The 15,756-nt window shown below is 46.4% G+C and overlaps 1 protein-coding gene across 5 annotated transcripts in view; it reads left to right on the forward strand.

The window, feature by feature from the left end:
• LOC147464337 (uncharacterized) overlaps positions 1-15,756 on the forward strand; it is a 163,653-nt gene that overhangs the window by 38,364 nt on the left and 109,533 nt on the right. For all 5 annotated transcript variants that reach the window (XM_086514216.1, XM_086514226.1, XM_086514203.1 and 2 more), the window contains 2 exons: positions 12,656-12,699; positions 12,785-12,827. In XM_086514216.1, the coding sequence (XP_086370342.1) occupies positions 12,656-12,699; positions 12,785-12,827 (87 nt within the window). The remainder of the gene's footprint in view (positions 1-12,655; positions 12,700-12,784; positions 12,828-15,756) is intronic.

Genomic DNA, 15,756 nt, shown 5'->3' on the forward strand with positions numbered 1-15,756 from the left:
GCACTTCCGCTCGTACTCCTTCAACTGGTATCAGAGCTCAGATCGAGGCTTGGGGCAGCATTGCAGGAGGCTAGAGTCACCAACTCAGATTGGAGTGAAATTCTACAGGCGAAGACACGGCCCCAAATCTCGTGGGCAAGCCCGAAGGGCTTGGTGTTGTCAGAATTTCATTCTGAGGTCATCTCGGCCACCGTTCGGCTTCGACAAAGGTCTGCGCAGGCCATTTTCGACTACGTGGTCTCGACGGGTGCAGATCCGACTCTGCAAATTTGGGGTTTTCAGCCTACGACTGCAGGTGCTGAGGATATCGACACTCCCAGAGTGTTGATTTGTGGCTGTCTACACATCGAAGGACGGCTCACAGTTCTTGGAGGCGTCACATACGACACGGGCGCATCTACACAGAGACTGTAGGCGACATCCACTAGTTCATCAGGTAGCTTGTGTTTGCTGCTTGATATTCCAGATTTCATCCTGACATTGTAGGTACTTCCACATGGGATGTATTGTAAGAGATGATGTATGTCTGTTAAGGGTTTGCTAGTTGTGAGTCACGCAGCAAACAACCGCCGCAGTGGTTACAGCATATAGTGGGAAATTTGTGGATGTATGACTTTGTGGGAAGTCTATGTACTGTAAGATTTACTGCAGCCTTTGTTTAGGGTCGAGTGAGGTTTTATTGAGCTGGAGGATTCTCGAATGTTGAGATCCTTTCGGTGATACAAGTCTTGGAGCGATCCCTCGAGCACCCTTAGATAGGCAGCTAGGATGTATTGACTGTGAGTTAGACAGTTGGGATTGCATCTTTGCTTTACTGCCGTTGAGGCATTGTCGCAGTCTATGCTTACAGGACAGTGACATGACAGTGAGAGACAGTACAGGTGCAAGACAGGTTTACCCACAGCTTACAGTGTCAGAGAGAGTGTTTTTGAGCTGTTTTTTGGTCTGTTTTTGAGTACACCAGAGCCATTTTACAAAGGAGACTCTGCCGAAATTTATGCAGAATCTGAAGCTTTCTTGGTTCATTTGACAGGTTGATATTGGTTCAGAGGTCAGTTTACAGGGGAAACTCTGCCGAATTTTTCCCAGAAAAGTAAACTACTGTGAAGCGTAGCTATGGCTGGATCACAGGACACTGCTCTTTACAATATCAAGAAGCTGGATGGAACCAATTCCCATTGTGGAAGAAGCAGATTTGGCACGTGTCGGTACAAAAGAAGCAGATAAAACCTATAAAGCTCAAGGGGATAAAACCAGAAGATATGGACGAAGATGAATGGAGCGAAATGGATGAATTGGCACTTTCTACCATTATGTTGACTTTGGCAGAAAGCGTTTACTTCAATGTAGCAGACGAGATGTCGGCTTATCAAGCATGGTTAAAGCTGAGTGATCTTTATGAGAAGCAGAGTGCAGCTTCACAGGTATACTGGCTTAAGAAGCTTGTTGACTTGAAGATGAAAGAAGGGACACCTATGTCCAATCATCTGAATGAATTCAACACAATCTATAGTGAGTTGTCAGCTCAAGGTGTCAAGTTTGATGAACTTGTTAGAGCTATGTTCCTGTTGATCACATGGCCGGAAAGTTGGGACACTTTTCGCACAGCTTTGAGTAATTCTGCACCTCCAGATGGTTTGAACATAGCAGATGTAGAAGGAAGTCTGCTTACTGAAGAAACCAATAGAAAGACAATGGACAAAGGCAAAGGAACAGCCTTAGTTGTCAGGGGAAGGACCAAAGAAAAGTACAAAGGTGGAAAGAGGAATCGGTCTCGTAGCAAGTCCCGCAGTGCTAAAGGCAAGAGTGACATAGAATGCTACCATTGTGGCAAGAAGGGTCACATGAAAAGAGACTGCAGAGAATGGAAAGCAGAAAAAGGCAAAGAGAAAGCTGAAGAGCATGGTGAGAAGAACAAATCCTCAGTGAAGATTCAAGAAATAAATGTGACAAACACTGTTGCAGAGGATGACAGTCTAGTGTCAGGAGACATCTACTTCTTGAAGAATACAATGGACTCAGCTCTTCTTACAGCATCTGATGGAAATGCACTGAGTGACTGGATTATAGACTCAGGGGCATCACTTCATGTGTCTCCAAACAAGGAGTGGTTTACCTCTTATGTGACCACTAAAGATCATGTTCGGCTAGGCAATGGGCAGACATGTGAGATCTTAGGTGTTGGAGATGTTCAATTGAAGTTTCAGAATGGCTCTTCTTTCACGCTGAAGAATGTGAGACATGTTCCCGCAATTACAAAGAGTTTGATCAGCACAGGTTTACTTGATGATGCTGGCTACGTCACCACTTTTGGACAGAACATGTGGAAGATATCCAAGGGTTCTATGACAGTAGCACATGGAGTAAAGTCTGGAGGAATTTACATGATTTATGTATCAAAATGTCTCTAAAAATGTAAGCAATGTAACCGAGCAGCCGAACGTTTCTTTGTGGCATAGCCGGTTAGGACATATGTCCAAGAAGGGAATGGAAATCTTGTCTCGTTCTGGTTATTTGCCTGGCTTTTCATTTAATGATTTTGAATTCTGTGAACATTGTCTGTATGGTAAGCAAACATAGCAGCCACATAAGCATAGAAGCAGTAGAAGAGATACACAGTTGGCACTTGTTCATAGTGATTTGTGTGGACCTATGCCTAACCTATCTCTAGGGGGAGCTTCTTACTTTATGACATTTATAGATGATTACTCGAGGAAAGTATGGGTTTACTTTCTCAAGTACAAGGATGAAGCGTTTAGTGTTTTCAAAACGTTTGTGACACTTGTGGAGAATCAGAGTGGCAAGAAGCTTAAATGCTTACGCACTGACAATGGTGGAGAGTATGTTTCAAAGGCCTTTCAGGACTTTTGTGAGTCAAAAGGTATAAAACGTGAACTTACTGCTCCTTACAATCCTCCTCAAAATGGTGTTGCTGAGAGGATGAATAGGACCATACAAGAGAAGGTCAGAAGTATGTTGTCTAATGCACAGCTGCCAAATGGGTTTTCGGCTGAAGCTGTATCAACAGCTGTTCATCTTGTAAATAGATCTCCTAGCAAGGTTTTGCAGAAGGATTCAGTGCCAGAGATGGTATGGTTAGGCAAAATGCCCTCATACAAGCATCTCAGAGTCTTTGGCTGTGAGGCATATACTCACGTTCGAAAGGAATTTAGGAACAAACTTGAGCCAAAGAGTAGAAAGTGCATCTTTCTAGGCTATGGTAATTTTGGTGAGATGGGGTACAGACTTTGGGATCCCGAATCCAGAAAGGTTGTCCGCAGCAATGATGTTCACTTTAATGAATCCAAATATCATTCTAAACCAGAGAGGGTTGAGGAGATTAGAAGAGTTGTCTTCCAAGAAGATGGACCTCCACGTGCAAGACAAAATGTCAGGGCTCAAGAGGAGAAAGGACAGGATAGATTGGAACCACAGGTTGTGGCTGAGCCTGAGCCACCTATTGTGCGTAGATCTGGACGTGTCACGCGACCTTCTGATAGGTTTGTTCCATCTATGAACTATGTCATGTTGACTGATTGCAATGAGCCTTCATGTTACAAGGAAGCAGTGCAAATGAAAGACTCCGGGAATTGGCAATTGGCCATGCAGTCAGAGATGACAGCTCTGCATAAAAACAAGACATGGAAGCTAGTTAAATTACCACACGGCAAAAAGGCTCTACCTTGTAAATGGGTTTACAGGTATAAGATCACCGCTCATGATAGTCAGCCAAAGTACAAAGCAAGGCTTGTTGCCAGGGGCTTTAAGCAAGAACAAGGCATTGACTTTTATGAAGTCTTCTCTCCGGTGGTCAAGATGACTACATTGAGATGCTTTCTTGCATTGGTTGCCATATTAGATTTGGTGTTGCACCAAATGGATGTCAAGACAGCGTTCTTGCATGGTGATTTAGATGTGTAAATTTACATGCAGTAGCCAGAAGGGTTTGTTGAGAAAGGCAAGGAAGATTGGGTATGCCAGTTGTTAAAGAGTCTTTATGGCTTAAAACAATCACCGAGGGTATGGTACCATAAATTCCACAAGTTTATGCTTTCTCAAGGCTACAAACGTAGTGAGTTCGATCACTGTCTATATACAAAGAAGGCTAAGGATGGTAGTTGGCTGATCCTTATTTTGTATGTGGATGACATGTTGATTGCTGGCAAGCACTTGGAAGAAATTTCAGCTTTGAAGTCAAAGATGGCAAAATCGTTTGACATGAAAGACATGGGTGAGGCAAGTCATATACTTGGTATGCGCATTGAGAGAGACAGATCAAAGAAGTTGATTTGGTTATCTCAAACAGAGTATATTGACAAGGTTTTGCAACGTTTCAATATGGAGAAGGGAAAGAAACTGAGTGTTCCATTGCCACCATATGTGAAACTTAGCAAACAAGATTGTCCTGTGTCTGAGGAAGAATAGGCTGAAATGGATAAGATTCCATATGCGTCTGCAGTGGGTAGTTTGATGTATGCAATGATTGCTACTCGCCCAGACATTGCATTTGCAGTGGGAGTAGTAAGTCGATACATGTCAAACCCAGGCAAGAAACATTGGGAGGCGGTGAAAGGAATATTGAGATACCTGAAAGCTACAAAGAGTATGCGTATATGCTATGGGAGTCAGGAGCTAAGTGTAAAGGGTTTTACAGACTCAGATTATGCAGGTGACTTAGACAACCGAAGGTCTACGTCAGGGTATGTCTTTACATTGGCTGGTGGAGCAGTATCATGGCGTTCTAGATTACAAGATTGTGTTACTCAGTCTACTACAGAGGCTGAATATGTTGCAGCATCAGAGGTATGCAAAGAATCAATTTGGCTTAATCGACTAGCAACAGATTTGGGAATCAAAGAAGAGATGCGTGTGTTATATTGTGATAGTCAAAGTGCTATACAATTGGGTCGCAATCTAGTTTATCACTCAAAGACAAAGCATGTGGATGTGAAGTATCATCAGGGAAATGCTTGAGGATAAGCAACTTCAGCTTGTCAAAGTTCACACCACAGAAAATCCTGCTGATCTACTTACAAAAGGACTTCCCTCAGAGAGCTTTGCGCATTTTCGCAAGCAGTTAGGTGTAGGGTAGTACATCACTTCTCTACATCTCTTGTATATTAGCTTGTATAGTAGCTTCTCTCACACTTAAAGTACCACATTGGACTTTAAGGTGGAGGTTGTTGGGGTATAAAGCCCAATGTGGTCGCCCAGGTAAGTGGGTGGGCCGCCAGGTATGTACACATATTCTTTTGTTAAAACCTAATAAGAACTCACTATGCTCTACACATTACAGTAGAGCGAGTTAACCATATCGTCGTGCTCTTCTTCTCGCACTCTCTCTCGCGTCGCACTTCCGCTCGTACTCCTTCACTTGGAACCTGTTAGAAGTCCATTAACCTCATCACCCATACCTCCACATACGACATCATCCATTCCTTCCCCCGGTTCCACATTTTCAGTGAAGCTCTCTCCTATTCTGCTATAGCAGGCTACTGAGCAACAGGCTCAGCAAGGGGCCATGGAGCCATGGAGCCATTGGCTAGCGTTTTGGGTAAGGTAAACATCAAGTTCCCTACATTCAAAGGTCTCTCTTCAGAAGATGCTGACAACCATGCAAGAAGGTTTGTATCTCTTTGTAGGGGTCGTGGTCTTAACAGGGAAGATGCTTATTTGGTACTCTTTCCATCCACCTTGGATGGCTTAGCAGACAAATGGTACAGCCAGTTTGCAGAGAACCATTTTGCAACTTGGGCAGCCTTAAGATAGCAGTTCTGTGCAGCTTTCCGGTTAGGTGACTACCAGGAGAAGGTGTTGGATGAGTTGGCCAACGTGGTGCTCTAGCCAGAGGAGACTTTTGCAGAACTTATGACCAAAACCAAGTCTCTGGTTGCCAAGCTTCCCCAGCAACCAGGTGAATTTATGGTTAAGAAGTGGGTAGAGAAGGCACTCCCAAAAGTTCTCAGCAAAAACTACGAGAGAGTCTCCGACCCGACGCCACTCTAGAGGAGTTCATCGCAGCCGCTACGAGGATAGAGGGGGCTAGGAAGCTGTTCACCAACCCCCCTCACATAGAGACCCCCTCTGTGTTTTTGGAAAGTCCTTCTGATCCTTTAACTTCTTTTCGCAGGGATCTGGAAGCCCTAAAGTTACAGCGAGCTCTTCAAGAGGAGAGGTCCTTCTCTCTTAGACAAGAGAAGCCTCCACATCATGATTCATTGGAACAAATTAAACGCGAGCTAGCAGAGCTCAAGTGTCAGCAAGAGACTAAGGCTACAGTTTGGTGTAGCTCATGCTGCTCTCCAGGGCACCCTCCACAAGAATGCCCCCTTCGGGTTTACTGCCACTTCTGTGAAAAATCTGGACATGAGGACAAGGATTGTTACTACCTCAAGGGATTGCGACAAATACAACAAAGTCTTGGTCCTTCTCTTCAGCAAGGGCCAGCACCTGCATCCAACATGGTTTCTCCCTGTGGCCATCCACACCATATGCCACCTTTGCTGACAGCCCCTCCTATGCAAGGTATGCAGAGCACTTTTATCTCTCAGAGCTTTTCTCATACCCATGCTCCCTCACCACCTCACAGCTTCTATGCCTCCACCTCCAACTCCATGGAGCAAGGACCACCTCGTCCTTCGACTCGTCCAGTGAATCGGCCCATTTTGTGCTACAGATGCGGGGAATATGGTCATTACCAAAGCAAATGCCCTCTGTCCGAAGGGTCTCCTCCCTACCGTCATTGCCCTGAAATGAAGGATCACTACAGTAAGGATTGCCCTAAAATTCGTGCATCTACGGCTTCGAACCCAAGTCAAAGCCAGACTGAGTTTGCCTTTCCCAAGCTCAATTTGATAGCAGTTAGCATTGTTTCTCAGCTGCCCCCTTCTACCCACGTGGTTACCCCTCAAAATAAGCCACCGCAGTTGCCAGAGGAGCCATCAGGCGTCCTCACCCGGGCCCAGAGAGCCGCTCTCGGTCTTAGCATTCCATCAAGTTCAACTTCCCCACACATCGTCACACCACTGGATGCCCTGCGTGCAGCTGTTAACAAGCCATCCCCTAGTGCCATGAAAGAATCCAAATCTTTGCTCTCGGATATTGATGAAGCTTTCTTGGAAGCAGTTTCCGATCTACAGAAGATCAAAGTACCAGAGGAACAACAACAGGTAGAAAAAGCGAAGCATACAGCAGAGACAGTCTTGAAGAACACTTTCCAACAAGTGTCCCTCTATGACATGCTGCGGCTAGATGCGAGTTTAGGAAGTGACACCCTTGCAGTTATTCAGTCACTTTACCCTGGAGCAGGTCCTAGGGCGGGCACCTCCCAGTGCGACCATCAGAGTCCTATATGATATCAATCCTGCTGCTCCACTCACTGATTATAGAAGCCCTCGCCTGGCAGTGTCCGTTTTGGGTCGACAATTCTCAAGAGTGATAGTGGATGGTGGATCTGGCATCAACTTGATGCCCGAGTTCACTATGTTAGCTCTAGGTCTACAGCCTACTCGCCCTGCTCCCTTCACAGTTACACTGGCCGACCAGCGGACAGTCTACCCAGTGGGCATAGTGGACAATGTGCCTCTGCAGGTACAAGACTTTATTTTAACTTGGATTTTGTTGTGGTTCGTCTTCCCCAGGTTGAGGGCGGATTTCCTTTGCTCATTGGAAGACCATGGCTGTGACACACTAAAGCACTTCATGATCGGGGAACGGCGCAATGTGGATACAAACTTCTGGCTCCCCGATGCAACCCATCCTCTTAGAAGGAGGTATGGATCCAGTGGTGCAGCAAGTTTCTTTGTCAATGGAAACCAACCCTGAACAAGAACAACCTACTACACCTGAAGGGTCAGACGAAGATCTGCTTGAGTGGTTGGAGGCTACCAAATCTATGCCTTGTTATGGAGTCTATATTCACTCTTTGCCTGAAGGTACACCCTCTTCAAATGTTTCCACACTAACTAAACCTAATGGGCCACCTAAGCCTATGAAGAAGCATAGAAGCAGTAAGAAATCTCCTCTACGGGAGTTCACACCCCCTCAGACATCAACACCTTTGGTGTCTGCTTCTCCGACCAGAACAAAGCTCTCCTCTGTGTATCGCAAACTCCCTTCATAGAGCGCGTTTTGCAAGATGACTTCCAAAATCAAGATCGTGATAGCTATATTACTAATGATAGCTGTGTGCTCCTCGGTTGCCCCTATCTACCCTCCCCCTCGCCCCCTCCCCCCCCTCACCCACTCACCCTCGCCCCTACCCACCCCCTTACAACCTCTCGCCCCTACCCTCTCCCTCACTTACCCTCGCCCCTACCCTCCCCCTCTCGCCCCTACCCTCCCCCCACTTACCCTCGCCCCTACCCTACCCTCTCCCTCTCGCCCCTACCCTCCCTCCCCTTCCCTCGCCCCTACCCACCCCTACCCTCCCCCTCACTTACCCTCGCCCCTACCCTCCCCCTCTCGCCCCTACCCTCGCCCCTACCCACCCCATCACCCCCTCACCTTCCCTCGCCCCTACCCACCCCCTCACCCCCTCGCCCCTACCCTCCCCCTCTCGCCCCTACCCAGCCCCCCCTCGCCCTATCCGCCCCCTCCCTTCCACTTGACCCTAACCAGCCCCCTATCTATGCCTCCCCACCCCTCTCAGCCTCAGCATGTTTTTCCCCATCCCGCAAGTTTTCCCCCAGCTGAGATGGCTCGATGGTTGCTATCCTGTTGCTGCTGAGAAGGCCTTTCTGTTCTGCCATCATGATGGAGCTTAACCCTATAGCTTAACCCTATTTGCGGTGTTACTCGGGCTAATGGTCATCCCTCCTTTCGAGAAGAGTGTTGTTGCAAAAAGTGTGGCATGGTTCATCTGCAACTGCAAGCATTGACCATATCATTTTCCTATCACTATGGTTAGGGCGGATAAAGACGCGCTGGTATCTGAGCTTATCTCTTTACTGTAGAGCATCATTTTTTGCCAATTGGGATTCTTGGATTATGCAATCATACGGAGTCCCGCCTATTCAAAGCTGTAAACGTTTGCAAGCAGTGCAGTGTGTCTAAAGTCCAATTTTGGGCCTAGAACCTGCTTCAAGAAAGATGTACAGATGCAGTACCTAATGTTTTCTTTCACAACTTTTTTAGTATTCCTCTCACCGGGACGGTGAGCGGTCTTGTGGCGGGCAACCTGTAGCAGGCTACAGTGTCACTTTCACAGGACACAGTTAGTACAGTTGGTCTAGGCTGTTTCACACTGGACGGACCCTCTGGGCTGGGAGTGACACGCGGCAGTGGGGGCAGGGTACCGACGGTGGTCTAGTGGACATCGTGGCCAGGTCACCACATGGCTGACATTTATGAGCCGTTGGTGACCCTTTATGGTGGTACATAGGAGTAGTAGCGTTTGGTGATTGTTATCATCTTCTTCACCTTTGGTCCAGCATCGTCTCTCGAGAGTAGTGAGTCTATACACAGAGCACGTCTTCACCATCCCTGCACATCTGAGCCTCGACACCCCATTGTACCTGTGAGTCCTGGGCTGGAGCTGAGTGTGCTACCACGCCAGAGTCTGTATCGGTCTTTGAGATAGTCGAGTCATATGTTCTGGTCTGCTATTGTGTCTTTGCGAGCTCTGTTGACGTCTATTGTTTCCTTTCTGTTCAGTCTGTTCGAGGGAGATTCAGTCTGTTTGAGTGAGATTGTCACGCACATTGCACTAAGGGCTACCCACTGTAGAGGGCACGACACATTATCCGCGCTACAAAGCTGCCAACGCAATTTACGGAAATCCGTACAGCCTGCCACGTCATCATGTCAGCGCAATTTTCGGAAATATGCCATGTCATCAGTTTTTGCGTGTGTGCGGGTCCTGCTTTATTTTAATCCCTTTATGTCACTGGGGCCCCATCGGACGGGTTCCCATAAGTTGGTAGGACTTCTTCTTCTATTACTTGTTCTTCTTAGGGATTAGGCTCCTCGGCCACATCTGTAAGTTGGCTCCATTCTTTAGGCTTTGACACGTCAGCAGTTTGTTACATCAGTAGGCTGACTGGGCGTCGTGCATGTTGGGCCAATGTGATTGGGGCCCCATCGGACGGGTTCCCATAAGTTGGTAGGACTTCTTCTTCTATTACTTGTTCTTCTTAGGGTTTAGGCCCCTCGGCCACATCTGTAAGTTGGCTCCATTCTTTAGGCTTTGACACGTCAGCAGTTTGTTACATCAGTAGGCTGACTGGGCGTCGTGCATGTTGGGCCAATGTGATTGGGGCCCCATCGGACGGGTTCCCATAAGTTGGTAGGACTTCTTCTTCTATTACTTGTTCTTCTTAGGGTTTAGGCCCCTCGGCCACATCTGTAAGTTGGCTCCATTCTTTAGGCTTTGACACGTCAGGAGTTTGTTACATCAGTAGGCTGACTGGGCGTCGTGCATGTTGGGCCAATGTGATCCGAATCCTCGAGACGTTTGTTAGAAAGAGGCTGATCATATTGTGGCTGCCCAAAACGCAACAACATCAGAACGGGAGCATGATCAGATAAAAGCAAAGAATAATCTATGCTCATTTCGCAGATAAACTCATCAAATTGCTGCATGCCGTGGACATATCATTGATCTAATCTTGCACGATACGCAGAATGAGCATTATGTTGAAATGTGTATCCCGAAATATTGGGATGTAATAGGGTCCACAAGTCCAATATCTGCGTGCATGTAACGAGATTTGTCCAGGTGTGCAATTTCATATTCAGCATGTGCGAATGTCCTGTGGTGTTGTCAAATAAAGTGGGTGTATAGTTACAATCACCACAAAGCAGTGCATTGGAAAGCCATGGATAAGAGGACATCTCACGCCACAAGACAACTCATTGCCCCGAGGCCGTATACCCATAGACACCACCAAATTCATAAATCTGGCCATTGATCGTACATTGGACCACCATTGTCACGTGCACATCTAACCCTATGTGCATGTGGACAAGCTACTTGAGGTCCAGGGTTTAGGTCAGCTTAGGAAGTGTTCTGGCACCTTTGTGATCCTGTGCGCAGGCCGTGCATGTCTAGACACTTCAAAGTAGTTGCATATCCTCTGGTTGCACACAACATGATTATCAGAATTACAATCAATAGCCATCATGAGCATTTTACAGTGCATAGAACCTCTCTCCCCCTTTGTGTTTTCTCTCTCTTGGCGAGTAGTGTGCCTCCACTGATTTCTCTCTCTCTCTAGCGTTATTCCTCTCTTTAGGGTTTTTGTGCCAGATTGCCCTCCTCGTAGTTCCTTTGCGTTTTTTTTGTAGGTGCTCTCCTTCTGTGCCCTCTCTTGCCCTAGGCGACCCTCCCTCTGCGTGTACACTGTAGATCGTGACATAGTTGCTCTCGGAGGTTACTACTTTCCACCATCGGATCCAAGAAATTGTGCATGTGTTGCTGTTGTTTTCAGCCATATCCGTCCATCTACCGCTGCCACTTTTCACGCCAGACTTGACTGAAAATTTATATGCATGGCCAGTTTGGTCATACAACCAAGAGGATGCCACGATTTGGTGACGACATATCTCCATCAAGAAAAAATGTTGCTATATACTTTAATGCAGCCGGAACAGAACTGGAAAGACACTTTCATGCTTGAATCTATTAGAACATAGAAGAAGCGTAGTTCCTCTTAGAGAGTGCTGGTCCTTCAATAGGCGCCAATGGTGGTATATCTCTTTGTTATTGCTAGCAACTACGTACAATTGCTCTGTGAGGCCATTCACATAATCTGTTTTATAACTGGTGCCTTGGCCACATCTTATAGCTCTTCAAAGCCCAAACAATTTTAAAAGCACCGTAATTTACAATTGGGGTATAAAAAAAAACTAGGATTAAAATTGAACCCACAAGGGGTTCTGAGGAAAAGCAGAGCAAGCTGCCATGTCAGAACGGTCTATGTTGCCACATCATCTTGCGTACAGCGCACTGCATTGTGCGTCGGCTTGTCCGCTCACAACACCACGTCATCAAGTCCATACAAGTCCATGTCAGCAATTGCCACATCAGCAGGTATTTACAAGTCCACGTGAGCAGGTTGTCGCATTCTTTGTGCTTCAAGCTTCAACGGATACATAAAGAAATCTTGTTCATAAAAAACAATTGGCATGCCTGCCAATTGAAACTAATGAATATCTAACCTTGATTTCCAGATGGCAACGAGCCAGGGATATGCTCGAGTTTCCTGGGTTCCTCACTTCAAGCATCTTTGCAAGTGTAGCAATTTGTGGCAGGCGTGTTATGAGTGAGAGGGAGGCTGATTTGATAAATTGGGTTAAGGAATAATCTGTATAACCATCAAGAAAGAGAAAAGTGGCCTTGTGTAGAATTAGAGATCAAGATATGGGGATATGGTACCCTTCTCTGCATTTTTTCAGATGCTGTTGTGCCTTTTCGTTTCATTGATCTTTACTGGCTCTAGCAGTTGTTCATTTTTCTTTCAGGATACGAGAGGACAAATGACAGTTGTGCATTGATTTGTCTCTAGAAGATGTTAACTAAATCTTTGTATCTTTCTTTCTTTTTATTTCGGTAAGTGGTAAGGAGACCAACGTATGTTTGCTGGCATCAGTTCGTTGTTAATCTGGATAGATGTGCATACTGTTGTTTGATGTTTCTTGTGGTTGTTTGATTCAGTTATTCCTCAATGCTGCCTGGATTTTTCATGGCGGTTCTTGGAGGTATGTGATAGATTCTGGTCATGAACCATTTTTTCCCCTGGACTGTAATGCCTGAGCAGTTGCTGGTTTGTTTCTTTGTTTTTAGGGATAAATGGGCCATTACAAGTAACAGTGCTGTCTTTCATCAGGTAAAGCGCTGCCTTTTCTTTATTATTGCAAGCCAAACAAACTGTAATCTCGCTAGAAACTGCTATTTCACAAGGGACATTAATCCTTGTATACCAGCCTTAGCAGTGGCATTGGGCAAAGCAGTCCTTCTAGAGAATCTTCAAAAGCACATAAATAAACAGACGTTTGAATGCTACCAAGACAACACAAACTAAATTTAATGGTAATCTCCATCCTCAGAGTTCTCTTGGTGCATCAAAGAGAGACTCAAGAACACAAACAATTTTTGTTTCTCTGCATGAATGTTGCAAGCTGTTTCAGTCAAAATTTTCTTATTTTTTGCAAAATCAGGGATTGAAGAAGCTTTTAAAGAAGCTCTGTGATTGAAAAGTAAAACATTGCTGACGTTCTGCAAAGTTTTTTCTTTTGCAAGAAAAAGATCCTTCCACTAGTTAAGAATAACTGCCCGAAGGCTACAAACCACCTCTGCAAGAGAGGGCTACATCAGAAAAATGGGGAGACTTCGAGTGAGAAAAAGTATGTACAATGAGGGCTAGATCACGAGATGGGAGGAGGAAAAAGCCACACTGGTGGCTGGTAGTGCCATATGGGCACACGCTGAACCATAGTGAAGAAAGGCCCTGGGTGCTAGAGTCGCAAGAAGCCTCTCGGCGCTTCCGCATGCGGTCGGAGCTGCCCTGAAGTCTCTCATACTCCTGAGTGTATGAATCAGCTCCAGCCAGATGTCACAAACAGTCTCTGCCGCGGTGGAACAGGGCGAGCCTCGAGGATAAACCAAAGTGTCACGCCAGATAAACCAAAGTGTCACGCCGCAGATGAGCTCCCAACACCACTCTCTATCATTGCACCACTCCTGGGGGATGAGCTCTGTGGCCAATTGAAGTGTAGAGCTGGCATCAGCCGGAGAACCCGAAGCCAAACTTGCTGTGCCACGGGGCAGTCCCACAAACAATGACGCTGACTCTCCAAAGGATGGCCATAGGCTGCGCTGTGTACCAACCAACTCCCAACTGCTGTAGCCCTGTGCGCTACTAGCCATTGAAACATGGTAACTCTCTTCAGCTGCCTGTGTTGGGTTAAAGGCCTAAATAATCCCCTTTATGTACATTTTTATACTTTGTGAACCTGGACACATTTTTTAAAGTCACTTATAATAAAAGTGGAAAAGCCACAAAACCCAATAAGTGGGTTTCCTAAGAACGTACGAGCTCTCTCTCTCTCTCTCTCTCTCTCTCTCTCTCTCTCTCTCTCTCTCTCTCATACACTTACCTTGGGGTTGTCTTCACTGGGCCAAGGTTTTCTTTGGGGAGAGCAGCAGAGACTAGATTGACTAGAGCTTTTGCGGCCTTGGGAGGCTTGGAGAGGATGTGTTCGCAGGTTCAGTTCCAGGAACCTCGGACAAAGTTATGGCTCTTTGATACCTTAGCAGCCTCAGCAATGTTGTATGGGGTGCAGACATGGGGACCTTCTGTAGGCCAGGATGGTTGGGACTTATGGAGAGGCCCTTGGAATCTATGATCCCTCGATTGATCAAAGCCAAGGCCTCCGTACCCCACGCTATCATTCAAGCAGAGCTAGCTGCCCCTCCTATGGAGATTGAGGCGCTTACCAGATCAGTCTCCTTTGTGCACAGCTTGTGGGATACTACTAGAGACAGATATGCTAGACTTGCCCTTGAGTCTTCCAGACAATTAGCTCTTCAGGGGGACACTTCATGCTGGTATGCACAAATGACATCATGGTTTCAGACGCATGGTTTCACCATGGACAGGCTGCTCCCTTTCCAGTACTCTCTTCAGGCACCCTCGATGTCTCTTACACGGGTGGAGATTACTAGACTCATTCGTCAGATACGATCAGCTGGATACGAGGAGGACATGGATAGAGCCGCCATAGGAGTTGGGCACGAAGATGGCTTTCTATAGAGAGCATCTTCTCCACCTCACAGGAGATGGGTTTGTGATTCGACCCAGCTACATGGACACACATATGTCTCATGGTTTGCGGTGTGCCATTGGTCAGATACGCACATCCTCACATCAGCTGGAGATTGAGACTGGTAGATTTAGAGGGATACTAGTAGCCAGTAGGATATGCCGCTTATGCCAGTTAGAGCCAGAGACAGAGCTACATTACATATGTCATTGCACATGTACTATGAGATACGGGGCTGTTTCCATTGCTTATTTAGAGAGGGTTTCGGTCCTTTCTCTAGGGTCATGAGTTATGAGGATCAGAGATGTCTTGGGCTATATCTACTTGAGTTACACAGATATAAAGACAGTTTACAGGGGAGAGATAGAGAGAGACAGTCCCAGAGACAGATTACAGATTTCTTTCACTAGATATGGGACAGCCAGAGGAGCAGTCATCATTGCATAGCTCGGCCCACACTCATTCGACTAGTACCGACACTCTCATCGACCGAGCACTGGAGCTACGGAGATCCAGACGGCCACGATTGAGGAGAGGGGCTACACAGCATCGACGAAGACTACAGCAGAGGATTCGAGCCACACTCTCGATATCCAGAGTGCAGATGGGGAAGGATTCTAGTAGTAGTATCTAGTTCTTTTGTACCCAGACATGGTATTAGATTCACCATTTTGTAACAGATTGGTCTCATAGGTAATTTTGGCCTTTTGAAGACGTTAATATAACATTTCTCTCTCTCTCTCTCTCTCTCTCTCTCTCTCTCTCTCTCTCTCTCTCTCTCTCTGCTCTCCTTCTTGCACTCACGCCTGGCTCTACCCAACCCAAACCTGCACTCTTTCACCTCGCGCATCTCCCAGTAGCCTCTCCTTCGCGCTTTCAACTGGTATCAGAGCCCTAGGGTCCGAAGCAGGACCTGCACAGGCTTCTGCACAGCAAGTTATATTGCTTTCTCGTGACTATTTTCACTTCCATCGCGAAGCTCCTTGCTTTCGG

The sequence above is a fragment of the Adiantum capillus-veneris genome, chromosome 1, assembly GCF_014529385.1.
Source record: "Adiantum capillus-veneris isolate H3 chromosome 1, ASM1452938v2, whole genome shotgun sequence".
NCBI classification, from domain to species: domain Eukaryota; kingdom Viridiplantae; phylum Streptophyta; class Polypodiopsida; order Polypodiales; family Pteridaceae; genus Adiantum; species Adiantum capillus-veneris.